A 24,471-nucleotide genomic window follows, 5' to 3' on the forward strand; every position below is an offset into this window, starting at 1 on the left:
AAACTGAAGACATCAGCGGGATACATAAAAATATAAAACTGAGGGCATCAGCAGGATACATAAATGGGGTATGACCGCACTACTAAACCTCCTACAGGTAACCCACATCAAGACATTCGATTATACGTTTCCGACACTTGAGCGCCAGGAAAAGGAATTTAGCCACTGAGAAGGTTATTTTCCCAGTGGGCTTGTTTAGCAAATATGCTGCCTGCCGTTCTCTTGGTCGGGAACTAAACTGAGATAAATACGGGTCTATAAGATATTGCCTTAAATCATTATAAAAGGGACAACTCAGTAGAATGTGTTCTGTGGATTCTACCTCACCCAAGGCACAATGGCACATTCTCTGACCATATGGGACTCCTCCAAATCTTCCCCTCAAAACCGCCGAATCAAGGACATTCAGTCTAGCCGCAGTAAGTAGTCTGCGGTATTCCACGTAGTGGATATCCGCCAGGTAACGGGCTGGTGCAGACCGATACACCTGCTCCCCTAAAAACATCCCAGATTTCACGCGGGCTATGTCCTCCTGTCTGGCGATATCCCCCAATCTCTGAGCGATCATCGCTTTAGCGCGACTGAACGTCATGGACTCAATATAAAGGGAGGACAGACCGCACTTTTGCACTTCCTCTACCACTTCCCTTTCCCATGGAGATTTAAAATTATCCCTCAGAATCAGGGGGGCCAAACCCATCGGTCTGAAACATAGTTTGAGCCATAGCCATAATTTCGCTTTCAGGGCCACATACGTAAAGGCTTGGCAACCGGTCTCCAATCTCATGATCGCACCCGCAACAGAAGGGGGGATCCTGAGAATGGCCCTGAGGAATTGTGATTGGATGGATTCCAATCTTACAAAGTCCCTACGCGTACCCAAGGCAATGCCCACCAAAAGTAGTGGGAGAACTTTCATTTTAAAGAGTCGCAGGGCAACATCCACTGTTTGTGCCTGTTTCTTGGAGTACAGGGATCTAATCAACAGAGCTGCTTTAGAAGCATTTGCGGCTATATATTCTCTGTGTGCCAAGAAGGACCTGTTTGATCGAACTATCTGACCCAGGTATTTGAAGCAACTAACCTGCTCTATGGGAATACCATTAATTGACCACAAATTAGGTTTTGGTCGAGCAGCAAAGACCATTATTTTGGTCTTGGCATAATTAAGATGGAGCTCGTGTTGGGTCACGTATTCATGAAGAGCTCGAAGCATCCTCCTTAACCCAATGGGGGAGGTAGCTAAAAGGGCGGCGTCATCCGCATACAGGAGGACATTCAAGGCTCTACCTGCTAATTTTGGCGGGTGGAAAGCAGCATTGGTCATATGGGCCACTAGTGAGTTAATATAGAAATTAAATAGGGCAGGGGCAAGCAAGCAGCCCTGTCTTACCCCTCTAGTGGTGGCAACCGGATTAGAGACTAGCCCCTTGCCATCTAGCCTAATTGTGTGATATTTCATAGCAGATAAACTCCAGATTAGGGCTGGGCGATGAATGCTTTTCAATATCGCGACATATCACCAGTTAAACATCGCAATATATCACGATATCTGAAACTAGGAAGGAACTACCATATTGGCCCAAATATAAGCCACAATTTTCCAACTGGTAAAAGTTACAAGTGTGGCTTATATTCGCAACCTTACGGTACCACTGCTGAAACAGCTGGCCACGAGGGCCTTCAGGGGTTTGGGACAACCGTTGCACCCGTCCTGACCGCCTCTTCCAAGCCGCCATAAGGAAGGGCACTGGCAAAGAAGCATGACTCCCCCCCCCCAAGGAAGCAGCCTGGGAGCATGGTGCAATAGCTCGCCCGCCATTCCCGAGCCTCCCCCGGTACCAGCCTGGGGAGGTATTGCCAGGAGGCGGTAGTGTTGGGAGGCCGGTGCGCAACACGCTCGGAACCGAGCATCAGCCACCCCCTGTTCAGGACGGTAGTGCCAGGAGAGGGGCCGTACCCGCAAATAAGCCTTGAATTTTAAAGGTGCGGCTTATTTGCGGGTGTGTTTATATTCTGGCCAATACGGTATGCAATGTCCTGGCAACTGCTACTACTTAAGGGTCTAGAACTGATAAATGATGGTAGTGCATACAAATAATCTGGGGCTGCCAGGAGGGCTAAGAGGCAGCCCAAACGGCAGCAGCCTGGCAGTGGCAGAACCAACAGCATCAGGGGTCAGGCAGAAGCAGTGGCAGCCTGGCAGCAGGGGCACAATAATCAGCCTGCGAAGCATCGTCATGGCAGTGGTGGCAGGAAACGGTGGAAGAAGCCACGAGGACTCGCAGGCCACCACTGATTGTGCTGCCGTGAGACCTTGCAGGTTGTCGCCACTACTGTCAACCTGTACTGCGACCATGGCAAGCTGCTTCTGCCACTGCTGTTTCTGACTCCCAGCAGGCCTGCTGGCAGTCCCAGATTATTTGTATTCACTATGACTCATCACCATACTTTGGATTGTCCTGAATAATACCATTTGGTAAAAGGTAAAGGGACCCCTGGCAGTTAGGTCCAGTTGCGGATGACTCTGGGGTTGCGGCGCTCATCTCACTTTACTGGCCGAGGAAGCCGGTGTACAGCTTCTGGGTCATGTGGCCAGCATGGCTAAGCCGCTTCTGGCGAACCAGAGCAGCACATGGAAACGGCATTTACCTTCCCGCTGGAGTATTACCTATTTATCTACTTGCACTTTGACGTGCTTTCAAACTGCTAGGTTGGCAGGACCAGCAATCGAGCAACAGGAGCTCATTTTGGCCTGCCGGCTGAATGTCCTGGCACCTGCTACTACTTAAGGGTCTAAAACAGAGATACACTCAGTGTGTAATGATTGATAATAATGTCATTTATCTGTTTTAGACCCTTAAGTAGTAGCAGTTGCCAGGACATTGTCCTGTTTGCCTCTGTTTAGTTCCTTCCTTATTTCAGACACTGTGGTAGATTGCAATATTTAGCTGGTGATAACATTGCAGTGTTTAGCTCAGCCATCCTCAAACTCGATCCTCCAGATGTTTTGGGACTACAACTCCCATTATCCCTAGCTAACAGGAGCAGTGGTCAGGGATGATGGGAACTGTAGTCCCAAAACATCTGAAGGGCCAAGTTTGGGGATGCCTGGTTTAGCTGGTGAGTTATCACAATGTTGAAAACCAGGTATCGCCTAGCCCTTACACACACTGTGATTCGTGATATATTGCCAGCTCAAATATTATGAAACAATTATCAAGATGTGAACATAGCTGCCAAGTTATCCCTTTTTTTAAGGGAAATTCCATTATGCTGAATAGGCTTCCTTGCGAGAAAAGGGAAAACTTGGCAGCTATGGATGTGAACTTCAAACCGGTGTTGAGATGATATATTGATATATCGCCCAGCCCTACTCCAGATATCTTGTAGGAGAGGGGATGTCAGGGAAGAGGCTGAGACTTGTTTTATTTGCTTAGAGATTTAGGGAGCAGATTGGTAAATGGTAAAAGGGGGAGATTGGTTAAAAACGAAGTTGAATGGCACCGCCAAAAGTGTTAACTCTTTCCAAAACAACTGCTCAAAACTGCAAGAATAGAAGGCATACCACAGATCAGAAACAGTACCACCAAATCCTTGAGGGTGTCAGTGTGGTTAATGAGCAGAATCAAGGAAGCTATTAAAGAAGCCTTCCTTCAGAAGATGGAAGTCTTGCCCATAGGAAGACAAAAAAGGAACACAAACACTGGCAAGAGAAATGCAGGCAAACAAGAGAGCCAAAAGAAGAATTTGAGCAGCATATTGCTAAAAACATTAAGAAAATGTAGTTAACTACATCAGAACTAGGAAACCAGCCACAAAGGTGGTTGGACTGCTGGATAACAAGGGAGTGAAAGGGATGCCGAAAGAAGAAAAGGAGACTGCAGAGAAACTGAATTCTTTGCATACGTCTTCACTGCACCAGGTTCAAACTGGTATGTTCACAAAGGTAGTGTGAAAAGCTAAGGCTGATATCTATATGCATCTACAGATGAAGGGTGGTATACAAATTTAATAAAAATAATAAAATTAAAATAAGGCAATTAGTGGCAATGAGAAGAAGTTCTAGATCTTATTGACCCATTAAAAATTAACCATTCATCAGGTGCAAATATTATCCCTCCGGAGTCTTTTCAAGAACTCAAATGTTATTAATTTTGGTCTGCTAACAAAACTATGCAACTTGTCCCTAAAAACAGCTCTATACCTGAAGACTAGAAAACGGCCAAATGTAACATACATTTTTAAAAGACATCCAGGAAAGAAGATGTCATTTAGCATGTGGACAGGGACAAAACCATACAGTCTATGAACTTGGACTTTGAATACTCTTTTGATAGTTCCTCCCCCCCAAGACTCCTTTGTGACCCCAATGTGACAAGCGGACAAGTCGTCGGATGAAACAGTAGCTGGATAAAGAACAGGAAGCAATAGAGTAGGAATAAATGTTCAGTTCTCACATTGGAAAGAGAAGGTGGGTTCCCCCAGGAGCTATACTGCACCCTAAATTATTTAGAGTTAGGTGAGATGATGACATTTCCTTGAAAACACCAAATTGTCTGGGGTGGTAAAGATGAAGGGATTTTCAAGCTCCAAAAAGATCTATCCAAGCAGAGTGAATGGGCATTAATATGGCAAAGGCAATTCATTGTAAATAAGTTTAACATGATGCACATTGACAAGATCTGAACGGAGAAACAGCTCTTGGGGGTGTGAATGAAAAGGTTGAGCAGCCCTGAAAAATGTAAATTCTATATGCTAGGGATCATTATAAAAGGGTTTAGAAATAACACTAACAATGTAATTTCTTTAAACAAATCAATGGTGCACTCACCTTCAAAATACTGGATATAGTTCTGATAGCTGCATCTCTAAAAAAATATTGTAGAGCTGGAAAATGTGCAGAAAAGGGCACCCAAAATGATCAGGGGGGTTGGAACAAACACTTCTATGAGGAAAGGTTATTACATTTGGCCCTTTCTATTTTTCATAAGGTGAGTAAAGGATAACAAGGGCTTTATAGCTTTCTTTATACATGGGATGAAGAAAAGAGATAATACTAGAACATGGGGTCATCAAATGAAGCGGAATGGCAATTCAGAGTTCATTGAGGTCAATGGGAATTACTTTTAAGTAAAAATATAGAGGCTTGCATTGTTAATTCCTTATAAAAAACAGACATTAATTGCTTAGCACCAATAAACTGTTCAAAAATACAGGTGCCCTGAAAAATAATTGCACTGAAACACTCCCTCTCCTAAAAGTACCACTGCATGAAACAGTTGATGAAAATTTGGCATTGCAATACAGATACTTTAAGTCGTACCTGTATTACTGAAGTTTCACATTAATGCCATTGTACATATATGTCATTCTCCCATTCTGCCCATTCATTAAGATATTCAGAGGAGGCCCTATTAACTATGCCACTGCCTGCAGACCTTCATTTGTGGCAACTTGGAATAAGCTTCCCACTGAGATATGGCTTCTGGGAAGCTTCTGCCAGCTGTTAAACCCTATCTAATTACTCACATTTCCCTGAGCCTCTGATGTAAGTTCAATGATTCCTGGTCTTGGTAATTGTAATATGGGGTTTTCATGGAATATGTAATTGTTTCAGAATTGTTGTTTGGTTATGAATTTGTTTTATTATTCACAGATTTGGTGATACTTTTAAAAAATAATACCGGAGAGAAAATGAATATTCTAAATACATGACTATGTACTTAAAGTGAGGCATTTTCTTACGGTCATTAGAAGAGGGCATGTGGAATCTAATTATGTGCCTAAAATTAATACCATCAGAGCTTTGGATTACAAACGGAGGCAGATTTGATATGATGTCTCCTCTGGTTACAGCACTGTCCAGCGAGCAATGGTTTATTTCCTTTACATGCTAGTAAGTATGGAAAACTATGAACAACAGAGAAAGAACAAAAACAACACAACAGAAGTCTCAAGTGAAATAATGAAAGACTATGAAAAAGTTATCAGTTTCTTTTTCTTAAAAGGATATCACAAAGCTATGCCTGAAAAAGCAGCTATTATAGTAAGCAGAATTTTGTTGCCGCTGCCAATTTTAACACATCCGTGCTTGCTATGCAATTTGAATTTTCACCCCACCACATGAATATATATCTAAAGTTGCCAGATTACAACATGAGGTCCTGCTGGCCCCTTTAAATGCAGAGTATGTGGCTACAATATTGTTTGCCTCATTCCTGGTTCCTTCATTTCCCCCAGCTGTCCTGTTTTAGGATTTAAATAAACAGGCAAGATTGGGGGGGGGGGGTTGCAATCTGGCAAACTCTAACCTACCAAGAAAACTGGCAGCCATGAGAGAGCTCTTTATACATACATTAATATTAAAATGAGCAGCTCATCTTATAACAATGACTTCATGCTATAGACATTTCATTTATCTAACGCCCCCCCCCCACCAGTGTGGTTCAAAGTGCATGGATAGGACACATTCAAGATAGATGGTCCTCAAGAAATCAAAATATGCAAGTTATCCCTCCACCCCCATCCCCCAGTACGTTAATATAGGCTTGGAAATAATACAGATAAATGAAAAGGGGCATAAGCTAAGCAATTAAACATTTTAGCCTCTTCCCCAATTTAGCATAATTCTGCATTTTTAAATATAATTTGGTTGTGTCTCCCCTCCTTGCAATTTACAATTTGTCATTCTGAATAACTGGAAATTAGCCACCGCCTCCCAATTAGTCCAGATTTAAATTTTATCTTCTTTTGTTGCTTATATACCCATATTAAATGTTATTTTTAGTTACACATCCAACCTTCTTTTCTAATTATGCCTTTATAATGAAAAGAGTCCAGCTCTGTACTGTTAGTTCTCTGTCTGAATTCAGATTCCTTAGACTACTGTACCAAGCAGTACTTGGCGTGTGTCCTGCTTTCTCCAAGAATGCACATGCACATGCTAAAGTGGTCAGCAGTCTAGTTTTCATAATGCTGGGCTCTATCAGAGTAGGGAGGGGATATACATTCTATCCCAACAGATGCTTTTTCCATAGTATCCAATCTGTGCAAGGAAGCCTCATTGCCACACATATATACACAAAGACTGTGTGCTTTAAACTTTATTGAAAGGAAGCAGAATTTAGTATACGCTCTGCTCAAAATGCTTTAAATTGAAAATTGCAGAGCACTTAATGATTTTCCTGCCTGTTGTAGCATTTCTAAAGCAGTGTGTCAGATGTTGTATGGCTAGTAATTGCATTGGTAATGCTTCTTATATTCTTTATATATTGTATTTTTATTATATTCCACAGGATTCAAATTGCAAGGCAGTAAGAATACAATTTAAGAAATAAAAGAAGCAATTAACACAATTATATATCAGTATATTTAAGGTGATGGATATGTCATCTCCCATCCTTCAACCACAAATCCACAGACAGAATGCGGACCACCTCAACGAAGCTTGTAATCTGCAGACCAGTTTGGGAATTCCTGCTTGAAAATATTGTACTATCAAAGCAAATGGGAAATTCAATTTTATACAGCAAAACATTAAGCAATGCTAAACACTTTTGTGTTCCTAACTTTTGTAAAAAAAATAATCATAATGCTCTTCTGTAGAGAGCATTTTCATTTGTCTCGTTTTAATGGAACATTAATACAGATTTTGTATAAGGGTGAGGGGGAGATGAAATAAAACTTACCTAGTTGGTACTTTGAGTAACAACTTGGTACTTGGCCAGTGCTGCATAATTGCCTCGTATTCCTTTCTCTTATATTCAGGTTGGTGAGCTTGTACTGTGTCCTCCTCCTCTTGCTTGTTTTCTTAGGGACCTCAGCAGGACCATCTTCAAAAGTGACACGCTTGCTTGGCTTCTTGCAGTCTTGTTCAATGTGCAGGTCTTTAACCAAGCTGAAATTCTTAGCTTCCTCAGCATCCTTTTCACACCTGTCAGACATTCTCTGCTTAGCAGAATGGGACCTTAAAGTACAGTGCCTTTTCCCCTGAAAGTAGCCGTGACTGGCACTACGACCTACAGATTCCGGAGTGCAAACAACAGTGCTATTGAAAGAATGCTGCTCTTCGGCCGGGTTGATTTTCTTCAAAAATATTCTACAATCCTTAAAGGTTTTGTCTTTCCAGTCATCTTCACCAAAAGCATGTGCTTTCCCAATATTGTTTTGGTTGTGATATACTGATTGTGTGCTTGGTCTACAATTATTTATCAAGCCAGGCTTTGTGCTGAGGTCTGTCAATTGTGTTTTCTGTTGATAAAATGCACCTGTGATTTCATTTCCAGTTGAAGTGATTCTCTGAGAGTCTACAAGAATTGCGGGCGATTTAGTGTCTACTGTACCATTCTCATGGCTTGCGCTCATTTTGTTGTTCATCTCCTGATTTGTGTTAGCAAAACACTGGCTTTGGCAGAAGAATCGCAAATGCTTCTTCTTCGATTTCCAGTCACTTGCTCCATGATTATACAGCTTTTTCACTTGTCTCCACCGATCATGCTGTAAATTCTCAAATCTGGTTCTTCTTAATTTAGCTAAAGTGAAGTTACGTTTCCTCTTTAAGACTTGAGACCTGGCAATTTTATGTAGGATTTGTATCTTTCCTGCTGATTTTGATGGCGTGGATAGTGCAAATTTTTTAAAGTGCTTTCTCAAAGGACTAGTATTACAATCACATTGTCTTGTTCCAATTTTAAATTGTCGTGTACTAATTACTTCAACAGGATTGCGAGCATTCGCCTTTCTCACTAATGCCAGTGACTGTGTTTCCGTAGTTTGCATAAACCATGTGCACAGTTCATCTATATTACACTTTTTCTGGAAAAGCATTTTTATAGGAGATCTTTCAAGCTGTAACATGCAGGAGTCCAAAGGGTTTGATACTTTAATGCTATAGTCTTGTTCATAGAGACATTTTTCAAATTCTTCTCCGCTCACGTGCAACCAAGTATTTGTTATCCGTTCATATCTATTATTCAGTTCTTTTAACAAGGAATCATTAGAAATGGAAGGATCCCACCATCTGAGGGAAGAGTTTGATGAAATGGTGGGATCTGATGACATTTCATTAACAAATCTAAACTTATTATTCTCTGAACTTTTTTTTGCTTTTTCTGGGCCCTTATTTCCTGAGGTATCTTTGGGTGTCATGTTTGAATGTTTTATTTTTTGATTCTTAGCATTTTTCAAACAGAGCTTGTAGGATTTGTGTAGAAAGGCACGTCTACAAGACAGTGAGTTAGAGGATGCTAAGGACTGTAAGAAAGGCAATGATGGTCTTCTATCTCTAAGAGATTGTCTCAAAGGGATTTCGGGTTTACTTGGGGCTATTGTAATAATTTCGTCTGAAAAATCCTTACTTTTATCATTCCGGAAGCTTTTTGAAACATCCAACTTATTGCATTGATGATCAACCTTCTTAGGAGACGCATGTTTTTCTAACACAGTCTCTTGTTCTAAAGGAGGCAGGCAGCTGCTAATATTCACTATCCTTTCCTGAGATGAAATCTGGTTAACAGTCACTGATATGCCAGATATTTTTACTTTTGCTGGTCTACCAGGTTTTCTAATTATATTTAAAGGCTTCTGTTTTGGTCTTACGATATTGCTGCAATGGGATGGTAGCACTGGGCTGCTCTCTAAAGGTCTAACATACTCATAGCCAGAGGTCTTGTGTTCAGTAGCCGAATTTTGCATACTTCTGTTTTTTGGCAAACTATTCCTCGTTTCTGAGTTCTGCTTCACTTGATCAGATTCACATATAACATGATTGTGAGCACTTGGTACCAAACTGACTACATTTAGGCTACCTTCAGAAACACACCTCTTAGTCCTTCGTGACCTTCCAAAGACAACTGTCACAGTAATGTTTTTGTTAATATTGTTGTCCTCTAGAACTTCTGCATTGGAGCTCACACTTTTTTTCCTAGCACTGATGGAATCACTTATATTATTGGCATTTTCAGCATCTAGCTTAGGCTTTGGCGGTCGACCAATTGGACGCTTAATCTGCTTCACAACTTGAGGACCTAATTTTTTGGGTCGGCCCGGTTTCCTTTTCAGAGAGGATCCATTGCCACTTTGTTCTAAAGGGTCTTCATCTGGCTTACGCTCACCCATGTTTGTTTCGGGAGCAATAACTGTAGGAAAAACAGAGTTTACTTCATTTTTAGGACTGTTTTCAAGAGAAACAGTTCTACCAGGATCCACAGCTTCCAATTGTTTTCCTGCTAGCACACTTGTTTTCCTCTGAAGAGAATAAAGGTCAATGTTTAATTTAGCAGAATCATTTACAGAGGTTAGTGTGTATTTCACTCCTTCGCTACTATTAATCTCTGAAAGGAACATAAGTTTTATAGGACTAGAGTAATTTAGTGCTGGAGAATTATCTCCCACATCAGAACTTGATTGCAAGTCCTCATTATGGTAAGTCAATGAATCTGAATTAAATGCTGATGATTTCAAAGGGCTTTTATATCCTTCATCAGACACTTTTTCTTCTTTTGTTGGCAGGCATTCCTGTTTGCTATTATTGCTACATGGTGCATGAGCTTGTGACAGTACATATTGTCCTGTACTTCCATTTTCACTCATGCTAATAAGAAGACCATTTTTAGCGTTATTGTTGGCTTCATACTTGTGCGTATCTTTCAGTTTGCTGGATATTTTATAACCATTAAACAATGGCTTTTTAGTCTTTTGAGCCATATTTATTGTATCTTCCAAACGCTCTACAACAACATGTAGATTTGTGTTTCGTACAATCTTATTTATATCTTCGTTGCTGCACGTTTGGGCCTGTAAATCTTTAAGCATTTTTTCTCTTTCCATGCAGTTAGGTTTTTTCCCGTTTAAGGATTTTTGAAATAAAAAATTGTTTGTCACATACACAGAGCACCACACAGGAGGAATAACATTATGTTTGGTCCTGTCCAACATCCTATCATCATCTCCCTTCACAGAGACTGGATCCATATGTAGTTCACGATTTCCATGTATTTTAGCCAAGCTGGTTTGGGATGTTGTAGAATTGTTTTCTGAAAATGCCACTGAACCAGAATTGGTCTCTGAATTATTCAGTAGTAGTTCTACTGTCTCTTCTTCACCTATTGGCAAAGACTTTGGTTTAATGGGAGAAAATAGCTGGTATTTATTTTCATTAATTTGTAAAGAATGATCTTTTGATGTGCTATGATTTTCATTTTTGTTTGGTGATAGTTTGCAATTTTTTTTCACATTTCTTTCTGAATTTGCCTTTTTCCTTATGAAGGTTTCATCCAAACTGGCTAGCTCCCTCTTAATTTGCAACGATTGTCTTTTAAACAGTGATGAATCGGGGGAATTATGCAGTGCAAATAAGGTTTCTTGCCGTTTGCGAAATCGTGTTTGGATAATTTTATTTTCTGCTTCCTTGTCGTGCTGGCTCAACAACTCCATAAAATTGTAATCATTTGCCTTAGCATCATGTAAAAGAGAGGATATGAAGCTCTGTAATTTAACATCAGATTCTGTTCTCCCATCACTCTTAGAAAATTTTGCAAGATTTGTTGTATCAGTAGTTTCGATTGATTTTAATTTCTCATTAATTCGATCCATTAAGTCCTGAAAGGCGGCAGCATTTTCAACTTTTTCAAGCTTATCAGAATTTATAAGGCTAGTTTCTTGATTTGCACTTAGAAAAGACTTATCCTCGTTACCGGGCACTTCTGCAATGCATAATTTATTTTCCGGTTCACACACAGAACAACTTCTTTCAGCTCGCGACAGGGAAGGAGGCTGATTACGATTCATTTCAAGTCTATTTAGAGATCCTTCAACCGATTCCTCCAAATAATCATATTCATCAGCTTCCACAGGTGATAATGTAGGTGGCGAAGGGCTATGGCCTCTGCTAGCTTTGTTAACCTTTTGCCCTGCTGAAATGAGATGCGTACAAAGTGCTGTTCTTGCTGCGTGGCTCTTACACTCCTTTAACTGTTTGAGGCAACACCTAGGAGGACTAGAAGGCACGGGATTCCTTTTGTTTACCACTGTGTTAACATATCCAACGGTCACAGACTGGCGTGACAAACTATCTAAGTCTTTCACATAGACTGACAGAGGTGGCAAACAAGTATTTGTTCTTTGATTTTGTAAACAGCACCTTTTCGTTTGCAGGTTGCCATCACAACTGCAGACTGGAATGGGCACATCGTCTTCAGATGCTTCTGAATATATAGTTTGTGGCAGTTGGCAACTACCAACAGAATCAATACACGATTCTTGGATTAAAAATTTCAACACAGCTAAAATCTGATGCCCATGATAAGAGCATAGCGATTCCAAAACCTTGCTTAGAGCAGAATTTCCTCTTTCCAATTTAGATGTTTCCTCTGATTTTGCATCATCTGTTGCACTTGAACTGAAAACGAAAAGCAGATCAAAACAAAAAGGAAATTGCAGTTAAATATGGCACAATTCTGATAAGGTACCAAAACTCTTATTTCAAAAGTGACACTTCCACTGAGGCTCTGCATATACATTGTATGGAACACATACAACATTAATGAACCTGCTAACATTATGTGATACAACAGTGAAAAAAAACTCAAGCTTGGCTAATAAATTATTTTTAGTCAGATAGATTCTCCAATATAAAATATGCAACTGCAGCTTCCATAAAATAGCCTAACCATAGAAATAATAAGCCTTCATTTACTCCAGTGAGATAATATTTTAATTTAAACAATAGTCACGATATGGTTGTCATCCTAATCACATTTTAACTATAAGTAAATTACATTTAAATCAATAGGACATTGGGCTGCTTCACACATGGCAAATATCTAATACAAATATCATGTCTTAATAGCAAATTTCATGAGTTCTAAAAGTACATTTTGTGCTACAAAAGCACACAGCACAGGGAAAAAACCTCAGTTGGTTGATGGTTTTCCCTACTTGTACATGGAGCAAAACATACACATTTGAATTTATCAGACATGACTGTATATTTGTTTTTATTTTGTGGTTTATTTTTTTGGTTTTATATTTTGATCTTGTTCTGTGAACCACCCTAATATATTCAAGATGTATTGAGCTTCCTACAAGAATGTCATATTTCCATACAGGAAATTAGCTATTTGTTAAGCAACCCTTACTTTGAAAAAAATGTGTTCTGGAAGTAAAACACTGATATTAAATTCCCTTTGAAGCTTATTTAGGTTAAGTTACCAGTTAAATGAAAAATGCTGTATTTCCTTTTATATCTTGAATTTAAGAAATCAGGATTACTTAAAAGAGCTTTATTTGGGCCAGACTATTTCCAATCTCTTTCTAAACAGGCAGCAGTCTGCTAAACATAAAAATAAATAAAACAAAACAAAACTGAGTGGATACTGTGTAATGTTGGATATTTAACCAGCCACTGCAGGTATTGTTCTAAAAATGCTGGCTATTCTTTTAAAATCTGCACTGCGTATATGAATTTGGACCCTGTGTGCTTTAGTTCACTCAAAACTTTACATGAATGGTTTTCCTCATTCCTTTCAAGGGCAGTCAACTCTTGCTCTTTTAGAACTATGTTGTCCTTCATTTTAAATAAATGGGAAAGGCCTTATGGGTGCCCACATGACAACTGTGTGTAGTGGGTACCATTTTTAAAGTCACTGTACAACTGAGTCAATGAAATGAAAAGGAACCAGGTGCACATATATTTCAATTTATAGGACAAGTCTATGGAAATCAATGTAGTTTTTTATAGTTTAGAGTAAATCTATATAGAACTAAATAGGGCTTCAACTAAAATAACCAGTTAAATATTTTCTCTAACTACATATTCAAAGCTGTTACTACTTACCTAATCATTAATTCAAACTGAAAAGCTAATAGCTCATTGCAAAAAGTAAATACAGATTTAAGAACAACATTCCTGAATTGCAACCTCAATCATTAACATCTATCAATATTTTTAAAAGTACTGATTAAGAGAAGTTAACTTATATTAATATAATTCTGTTTCAGAAAAGTATGTATATTCAAACATATCACCAAACTCTGAACATGACACTAGCTGTCCATTTTTGTTTTTGAAAATTTAATGTTTATAGCTTTAACCTTATAGAATGCAAAAAAAATTAAGATATACCTTATCAGATCACATGTAGCATTAGTTTTGCTGTTGATTCAGAAGTTGTAAAGCATAGTGTTGCTCTTGTCTAAAAATAATATAGAATTTCTCTAGATTTACACTATTCCAGTCCCTGTTACCAGATTAAAAGCTCCAAATTTACATGTCAAGTGTTCCTAGGTTACCAACTTTTGATGGCTCAGGTAGCTCTGAATAACAATTGTGAAGTAGGCCCAAAGAAAGGAAGACCCAAAGCCCAGTGATAGAGAACATGCCTAGAAGCATACAGTATTTTATGTCTTTAGCTAAAATAACTGAGGCTGTAGGGCTGGGAAAGACTTTGGAAAACCACTGCTGGTCAGGCTATGTAATGGTGGCCTATAAGGACCAATAAGCTAAATATTTACTTCATGTATGTTTATGTGCAACTGTAGTGCATCGATTATAGTGTTGGTGATGCAAAGTGGGTTTGGTACCATTGACTTCATATCAAATAAGTGTGACACAGAAACAGTAAGATGTCCTGTTATTGATCATATATAAAAGTCTCACAGCACTCTGACTTTTTACTGATTTAGATGGACTTTAAATCCCTTCAGCAGCCATAGTCTATTCATCTATGAATGGAGACAATCTCTAGAGGTCAGTAAGCAACTGATATAATAAAAACCCAAGATTTGCACTGGGTTACAGAAGACCTGTGTTCAGGAAATGTAGATAGGTTTCCCTCAAAACGCTGTGCTAAGGGTGGATTCACAGCATAAGTAAGTACAGTGGTACCTTGGGTTACAGACGCTTCAGGTTACAGACTCCGCTAACCCAGAAATAGTACTTCGGGTTAAGAACTTTGCTTCAGGATGAGAACAGAAATTGCATGGCGGCGGCAGCGGGAGGCCCCATTAGCTAAAGTGGTACCTCAGGTTAAGAATAGTTTCAGGTTAAGAACGGAGAACGGATTAAGTTCTTAACCCGAGGTACCACTGTATTGCAAAGGAAACACAATTCCCAACACCATGTTTCTATCACAACGCTAATGTAGGGGCATTTGAACGGGAGAACTAACAGAGGGTTCATATCCAAAACTGCAATCAGGCTTAATTTAGCAAAAATAAGGGGGGATTTGTTAGGCAGAATTGAGGGGCCATTTGCTGGTCCTCCCTTCTGCTGCCTCTGCTCCTGCATCCCCATTATCCTGGGTAACAAGATTTAGAAACACTTGTTTACCCGCCCCCCCTACAGTTCTTCCCTTAAAACTATCCATTTGCAAAATTACTAGTACAATATGTGCAAGATTACCTCCTATTGAAAAGGCTATGGGAAAAGTCAAGACATGCTTCCTAATGTCATCTTGCAAAACTATTCAGTTTCAGAATGTGTTCTATAAACTTGAATAGTGGAGCACAATAGTTTAGATTAGCATGATACCAGTTATTCACTTTTACAAAGTAAATCATCTCTGCAAGTAAATGTATGCATTAAAAATGTTTATATGAATTTCTCAGACCTTTCCACTTCAAATATAAATGTCAGCCCGTAATTGTGAAAGAATGACATGCTTCATGTTATTAGGGCACCAAGAATGGCAGAGAAATAAACTATAAATGTATGATTCCATTAGTGAAAAAGATTGTAGAAAAGGAAACAGGAGGTAGTACATACATATACCTTGAGGACACATACACATACATAGAATAGCTTAGCTTCTCTGCTGAATTTCCAATACAGTACTGTTTCTCGCTGCACATATAGTGCCATGCATAGATTAGGCTACACCAGGCATCCCCAAACTGCGGCCCTCCAGATGTTTTGGCTTACAACTCCCATGATCCCTAGCTAACAGGACCAGTGGTTGGGGAAGATGGAAACTGTAGTCCAAAACATCTGGAGGGCCGAAGTTTGGGGATGCCTGGGCTACACAGTTAACAGTATTTTACTTTTGTTTTGACACTAAAGGGAAAATTGTAATGAGATTTACCACTAGTCCTATGCATTTTATTTTACCACATAGTGCAGAAACGTTTAAAAGCTATTTGTTGGCTTTAAATGGGCATTTAAAAGAGCATGTTATAATAATATGGATTTCCTAATCTGGTCATACAGGTATTTACGAAATACTGGAAATTGAAACTGATTATAAATGTGAAAATGAATTAGTAAAATTTGCAGAACTGATCGGTTTCCCTAACCATAGGGGAAAATACAGCAAGAAGTTATCCTGCACACATCCCATTTAAATAAATGGAATCTGCGCAAGAGGCAGTGGCCCATATATGAAAAATATTGCCCTGTGTCAATGTTTGTGCTAAGTGTGTAAAAAGTGCAATTGTAACTTATTGTAACTTTGCGCTTGTTATACCACTGTTGTCTTGCCCATAGATTAAATCAAATGAGGCAACATAAAAGTATTTTTCTTTTTACTGAATGAGCAAATCAATGACACATCAGTTTTGTAAATTTATGTGCAAAAGCATTGAAGTGCTTTACTAAAAATTACAACATAGAAACACATCAACAAATTCATACAATCAGATTTAGAAATATAACAACACAAAGAGGAAACAGAATTACAGTACATTTACAACACAAGACAAATACATGGAATTCATTAGAAAATATTGTAATAAATAATTCATGAATTATAGTGCAATTGATTTATGCATAAATAGAACTAATTGCCTAGAAATCAGTTATTAACAAAATCTGTCAAAAATCAAGGCAGCCACAGAGTTTTACTAAATTACTGCAACAATGGAAATACTGCAATTAAAAAAACACACAAATACAGGTATTTGTACTGTAAACAACTAAAAAAACAGTATTACTAAAGTTAATATACAATTTAATTTAATATAAAAGTCATTAGCTACCAGAAATGGTTTTAAACAACTTTACTGAGCAGTAGTTCTAAAAACAGAGGCACTGTTTTTTTTAATATAAAATACTTGAGAAACATTCAAATAAGTAGAAAGCATGTAGGGCTTGCTTTCACCTTCATTTTAAAGTCTGCTGAAATATGTATTTTCAGAGACTTGTCAATTTCTAAGTAGCATCTGGTAACTGAATTTAAAAGTACTTCAAAATTATAACTTAAACAACCTTTTTAAAAGAACACATTAGGGGTGGATAAGGGGAGTCTATGCATTTCCCTGCCTTTCCTCAGTTGTATAATCAAAGGTTTAGACCATTCATTAGAAATAATCACGTTTCTTTTTTTAAAACGTACAGGTTGAGCATTATCAAACTATCAAAAAATATTTTAATATACTATTTCTGACCAAAAATAAATACAAGTACTAAAATGCTGAAAATTAATATTACATATAAAACTACCACTGTTAAAGTCAATAGCAAAATGATCCCTGATTTTATGAATCCTGTCACTTTTTGGTCAGGCCACCTTTTAAAATGATATTAAAAGTGTACTGTAATGTCTTTGATATATATATCTCTGACTAAAATCTAATATTGTCTGAGAAATTAAAAAAAATGGCTGAGATCTAAGAAGTGCATCAGTGGGAAATCCCCTCACAGTGGAATCCCCCTCTTATGTCACGTAACACAGTGGTCCAGAGGCTCTCTTGACCCTCAGGAACCGTTTTTCAGGGGGAGCAAGGAACAGTAGCGAGAAGGATGGAGATGCTGTGGTGCCTAAGCAGGATCCCAGGCTCCTGTATTAAGCAGTAAACTAAGTCCCAATAGCTCTCCAAGTAAAATGTTCTAGAAAAGACAGTGAAACCTGTAATCCTGTTTTCTACTGGGAAAGACACAACAAATTAATCATCCTAATCCTGACAAAAATATGGCTTAGTTCTTTAAAATTAAAGATGACCTTGACACCTGATGTTTGATGGTCTCTTAATTTCTCTAATACAGAATTTTGCCTTTAAAAGATTTTCTAATACGCAACAGAGCTGAAGAAGATTCAGCACAGAACTAAGACACCAGTTTTGTTACCTTTATTTTATATTGTCACTCCAGTTCTTAAAAAATCAATAAGAAAGGGCTGATTTCCCTCTCAATAGTTTATTATGAAATGTTACCAACTGAGGTGGATAGCATACTTTTAAAATATGACTGCATGTGAATCCAGATGGTATAATTCAAAGTATTACCTTACACAAAATGTTGCTTAGAATGTGTTCAGTCACACATGCATGGCAAAATAGATACAGTGTCTGAAAAATGTAAGCTTTCCCATAAAAATCTAGTTTTTCAATGAAAAAGGCCATGGATGTCTCCATTAATATGTAGATATGATTTGACAGTATACCCAGGTTACATAGTATAAAATCTAGTAGCTATGATCCTTCCCTTAAGGGGCACATTGCCAACACACAAGGAATTTCCATAAGGCTCAAAAGCAACCCTGTTGCTCTGCTTACGCCCTGAGCCCATGTGAATTCACAGGTAGAACAGTGGGTGGTTTTCAGGGACTGGATGTGTACTTGTGTCCCAGACGTTCACACAGCCCCACTTGGTCAAGTTACATAAACTCTGGTGCTTGCAAAATTGGACTGAGCAGGGCTCTACTGGATCCCATCTCCCAGGCTGCCTTAGTGCTCTGCTTGGTGCTTGCGGAGAGCCAAGTGGAGCATGGTAAATCTATGAACACAAAGGGATTCTTCTTGCAGGGAAGGATCATGCCCAGTACGAATACTCTGAAATTCATTTAAAAAAAACCTGTAATCTAAAGGTAACTGGTCCTCTGAGATTCTATGAAAAGTTATATATTTAAAATGAACTGCCCGGCTTCCAAACAGTAAATATACAAATAATCTCTAGTTACTGAAGATTCAAAACAGTTTCACTGTTTCATATCTGTAATTCTATAAGACCCTGAACTGTAAAATTTGGTTATTAGCAAAGTGATGATGTATCGGCCCACCAAAATGAAAACCTGATGTTCATTTTGATAAACTAAGAAGTTTTGAAATGTCGCAGCAGCAAATACATTACTGTTACAGTGAGGTTTTTCAGTAGGAGTGTTACACAATCCTTAAATAAAATGTAAGTAGTCATAACACCAACTAACTAATCAGCACACTTAAACCAAAATAACCATTCTCAAGCTCATTCTGTGCACATTATGAACATGCTCTAATCTGCATTCCAACTTTCATCTTTAACCCTTACAAGTTAGCTTATTTTCCACACTAAAGGAAAACAGTTAATTTTATGCCTTTAGTATTCCATCTTATTTAATAATCATTCTATAGCTACACTAAATTGTCAGTTTTCACAAGTATATATTTTGTAAACACCAATTTCTTGCTAAACCAACAATAAAATGAAAAGAACCAAGTTTTATACCTAACACACGCTTTTTAAAATGAAACTTTATCTATATCAGATGTTTAGCCTTTATGTAGTTTCTCTTCCATAGAAAATTCTATATTCAGCTAATACTTCACATTAGTTTCCAAGTTAAGAAACTAGCACTGTCCCCTAATTTTCCCTTGATTTGTATTATTTTCAGCTACTTGCAACTTCTGAAAAATTCTGAGGCATAAATGTCTTCAAAGTATTAATCATGTATTTCCTTAATAAGATGGATTATTGAATGGCTAGGGTCACTCTTCATCAGTAAAAAAAATGCTTCACATGACAAATACATGTTATTCCAAACATTTTATGCTATTGACTACTGAATAAAACCTGAATCTTTTCCACTTATTTGTACAAGGATTATATTAAATACAAACTATCACAATTGTGATCGATTCTATCATTTTGTCCACAGTGAAAACCCTGAATAAAATTATTCTTCAAAAAGGCATGTATGTGGTTTCTGAACTGTAAAATTTGTCTTCTGTCTAAGTGAATTTTTCTGTTTCTCATGTGTGTATGTTTAACACAGCCGCACACACACACACACACACACACACACACACACACACACACACAGAGGTTTCTAACAAATGAAACTATATAGGCTTGCTGCTATTTTTGCAGGTGCCAGTCCCTGAATCCGTTATGTTAAATAACCCAGTGTCTTGCAATCGGAGTTTCTTTTTCGGCGGAGTCTTCAGCGTTCCAGATCTTTCTTTAACTTTGTATTCTAAAGTGCTGTGAGGTACCCCATATATTCCTTGTGCTTTGGAAACACTCATTTTTCCACTCATTACCATTGTGATAGCTTCCTCCATTATTTCATGATCATATTGTCGGTAGCGACCACGTTTTTTCCTTGGCTGTTTGTTATCCTTGCGATCTAGACCATCTTCTGTGGATTCAGAGGTGCCATCAACAATTCCATTCTTAGCATTAAGACACAAAGGAGAGAGGTCCCCGTGCAGAAAGTATGAATCAACACTTGACTGAGTTACAGATGCAGAACATTCAATTTTGTTCTGTTTTGGGAGTATATTTTTCAATTTTTGAAGAGCTGATCCTTCTAAGACTGATGGGGTTTTGGAAACATGGTACATAACATCCAGAAGTCCAGCACTATCAGGCTGTTGTTTGGGCACAGCATTGATTCTTAGCTGAGGAATTTTTAACTGTACTGTTGGAGCTGAAGTTTCATATTGTACATTTTCATTTTTTTCTTTAAACTGAGTGACCATTCTTTGTAGAGTTAACTGATGGAGGTAACTGGAAGCTGTTGGGAATCTTAATTCTGAGGTTTCAAGTAGACTGAGTTTACTTTTTTCTGTGCGCTCTGCTTGAGCTTTTGCCCACAAGGCTACTTTTTGCAGCACTGCACAAGTTTCTCTACTGTCTTTGTATGAATAACTGTCATTGAAATCTCGAGTTTTGTTTCTAAAGGGTGCAGGCTTTCCTGCTGGTAAGGCTTCTAAGTGGAGAAGTAAAGTTTTTTGAGGTATGCCATAAAGTATGCCTGCTTTATTAATGTCCAGTGCTCCGGACTGAATGTCTTTCAACGCTTTTGAGAGCAAACCATCTGCCAACTCAGCACTTCTTTCCACATAGTCCTCTCTGTGTCTGTGGAGTCTCCTGGATGGATGGAATGAAACGATGGTGAACTGATGCATGAGAGACTCTCACACAGCTATGGAAGGGAAGGGTCCACTCCTTTATTATACTCCTTGCTTAGGTAACATCACTGCTTCTGATACTTTTAAGTCTTTGAGATGTGGTAGCTATTGATTACCATAGCAAAAGCTACAGTTTTGGTAGGACCATGTGTCAAAAATGATACCCCAGCCTCTACAGCAGCCCTTCCAAGAACTTTAAATCCTAGCTCAGTATTTGATAACTTTCGTATCTGCTTGCAATTCCCTTTTGACAGATGCTTGCAGAGTAACACTTAAAAACTTTACACAATTTAACATCCATTGAATGCCCCCATCCAAAAGGAGTTTTGTTAGTAGAAACGTGACGTTACCGCTAAACAAGTAATAAAAGAGTCAACCCCCTCATAGAAACTTCGTTGCAACTACTAACAGAAAACATATTAAGACATCCAACTAATTTTTCAGTTTTGCAATTAAGTCCTAATCTTACATCCTAATTGCTAATAAAATGATCTATTTTTTTTCCACGACTATCTGAAAAAACAAGCAATTTTAAAACAACATGGAATAATTCTATTGAACTGTTAGTCTTTTTTTAAAAAAAAAAAAGTTTGCAAAAAGCACAATTGGCAAAAAGAGCCTGCTATTGATGGAAGGATGCTAAAATAATAATATCTGTTATTTAACTATTATTTCAGTAAATAGTACATTTCAGCACATTAAACATCTAATAATAAATGGGTCTCTCAGCAGCATGACATGAGTGTAGTATCAAATTTCAAGAATGGCCATCAAGAGCTCTCTCTTTCATTAGGAAACAATAAGGATTATAGCTGTTTTTTTAAAAAAACTTTCTACTATTAAAATGTAAATGTTTTTCTTTGTCTCTAAATCATGAAGAATAAATTTTCTTCCATAGCCTAGTTTCTTTATGTATGTAAGCATTCAGTAAAGTTTGGTGATTGTTCTGATAACTTTTCTTTAACAGAAAAATGTGAAAAACACAAAATGAAACATATGAGTTATATATGAACACACAATTATGAGTGAAACTCTTTGGCAAAAGCAAAACATGTGTCACTAAACATTTTACACAAATCAGTTACAAAAGAAATCTGTTTTCAAGCTAAAATTTTATATCCCTTTATTATGTTTAACAAAACAAAAATAATGCTTGTTTGCTTACCCAGACACAGAATTTTCAGAACAAGATCCATCATATGCTGACTGTTCCAAGCTTGTTTTCTTTGTAGAAAGATCTAGCACTCCATCCCCTATTGTAGTAGCAAACAGTATAAGGATTACGTAGGTAATAGGTTTCCTTTACAGTAAGAAAATTCATTTTAATGTTCCTTATCATCAAAAAGCTATCTCTAAATGATTGTACCCGTCCCTCCTTATGCTGGTCTATGACTGTAATAAAGATTTCTTGTTGTTGCTATTTCTAACTCTACAAAACATCAAAGTACAATTGTCGGGCCGCTGTAGATAAGATCTACCAATTTGTAGGTCTGAATTTGTAGGTTGTGAACATGATTCACCAGTTCCTCAGATTCACCCTTACCCTGCTACAATTAGGCTTGGCTCCAAGAGAATGCTGTTTTCAAGCCTAGTTTTTGTTGAGGTGCAGTGCATATGATCTTCCTGTAGATCCCCAACTGCACTCTCTAGGAAGATTACTCCCCATTAAGCTTGAAAAAGCTAAAACATTTCTTTCAAGCCGAATTACTGGCAGTGGAGAGAAATATGAGTGCCCTTGGAGCATGCATGTGCTGTAGTGGTGTGTGATGAGTGCCCATGACAGTTTCTCGGGTTTTCAAAATGTGCGCACAGATCTAGAAAGGTTGGTGCCCTATGGTGCAGGTCATGTATGCCCCCAGAACTGTGACCAAATAGGGTTCCAAGTTCCACATATAAGCCTGATCTATACATGCAGCAGAATGAGACAAGTGGTAAAATGTACTGTACTAAGAGAAGACTCCCTGGAAAAGACCCTGATGCTGGGAAAGATGGAGGGCACAAGGAGAAGGGGACGACAGAGGACGAGATGGTTGGACAGTGTTCTCGAGGCTACCCACATGAGTCTGACCAAACTGCAGGAGGCAGTGCAAGACAGGAGTGCCTGGCGTGCTCTGGTCCATGGGGTCACGAAGAGTCAGACATGACTAAACAACAACAACTTCTGACTGGAGATGAAGAATGCCTTTTTAATGCTCCCCTATCCATACCACATGACCTGGAAGCTGTCTGCGGACAATCGCCAGCTCCCTCGGCCAGTAAAGTGAGATGAGTGCCACAACCTCAGTGTCGTTCCCGAATGGACTTAACTGTCAGAGGTCCCTTTACCTTTACCTATCCATGTTTAAAGATTTCCAGCAAGTTAAAACCTAGCATACCAGAGAGAAAGGTACTAATCTAGTCTGTTTCACAATGTGCTTATCGTCTACTTATAGGAAGATTTTACACATGGGAACATTTAAAAATGTGATTCCCCACCAGCAACCTGAAATGATACTGCCCATTCTATCATCTCATTCTACTACATATATGTTTTACATTCAACTGATGGCAGATATATATAAATTATGCAATTAGAATATATACCATTAAGATGAGTAAATGAGCTAAACAATGAGATGACAGAAAGCTACTTCTCATATTGTCATATTCATAATTACATGGCAGTGGCACAATAGTGGGTAGAATATTTTGCATGCTATATAAGGAGAGACATGCTTTACACATGGCTCATGTATTTGGACATACCAGTAAATTATGATGTATAAAGCTCTTTCTTATCATTTCCAGGGCCGGATTTAGGTTTGATGAGGCCCTAAGCTACTGAAGGTAATGGGACCCTTTATATGTCCAGCTGTCCTTTGTCAACAACAAATTGTTGCTGTTTTGTGTTGAATATATGCTACTGTATATGGTAATTTATGGACCTAAGAGGCATCTAAAGCCATTTTATTAGTTTTTTATTTTGGAAATGTACATCCAGTTTTTTTAACTTACATTTTTTGGGGGGGCCCCAAGAGAGTGGGGCCCTAAGTTATAGCTTGTTTAGCTTATACATAAATCTGACACTGATAATTTCCTACTGGTGCATGCTGTGTTTAACTTAGGAGAAATGCTGCAGTTTAGCACAGAAGCACTGGGAGGCATATCCTTAATTACATAGCTTTAAAGAGAATATATTGGCATATAGTTGCACATACTCAGCCATTTCAAAGTATAGATTGAACAAATGGGTTGGGAATGGGGGATTTCAGATATCAGAAATGAGTATGTATCTGTAACTCATCTTGAGTCATAAGCACTCTTAGGATATTTGATAGGAAATGTGGGGGAATATAAAGGTCTGACCAAAGCAAGTGGTGAACAGGT

The 24,471-nt window shown here is 38.3% G+C and overlaps 1 protein-coding gene across 5 annotated transcripts in view; it reads right to left on the reverse strand.

Annotated features, from left to right (window-relative positions):
• LCORL (ligand dependent nuclear receptor corepressor like) overlaps positions 1-24,471 on the reverse strand; it is a 59,599-nt gene that overhangs the window by 5,678 nt on the left and 29,450 nt on the right. For 2 of the 5 annotated variants that reach the window (XM_035111648.3, XM_035111647.3), the window contains exons 6-7: positions 22,271-22,358; positions 7,692-12,400 (exon numbers count right to left, since the gene is read on the reverse strand). In XM_035111648.3, the coding sequence (XP_034967539.2) occupies positions 7,692-12,400; positions 22,271-22,358 (4,797 nt within the window). Of the gene's footprint in view, positions 1-4,834; positions 4,872-7,691; positions 12,401-16,504; positions 21,065-22,270; positions 22,359-24,471 lie in introns of those variants that run through there. The other 3 variants (XM_088658188.1, XM_035111649.3, XM_088658175.1) reach the window with 2 other exon arrangements.

The sequence above is a fragment of the Zootoca vivipara genome, chromosome Z1 (genome assembly GCF_965207765.1).
Source record: "Zootoca vivipara chromosome Z1, rZooViv2.hap1.1, whole genome shotgun sequence".
Lineage (NCBI taxonomy): Eukaryota > Metazoa > Chordata > Lepidosauria > Squamata > Lacertidae > Zootoca > Zootoca vivipara.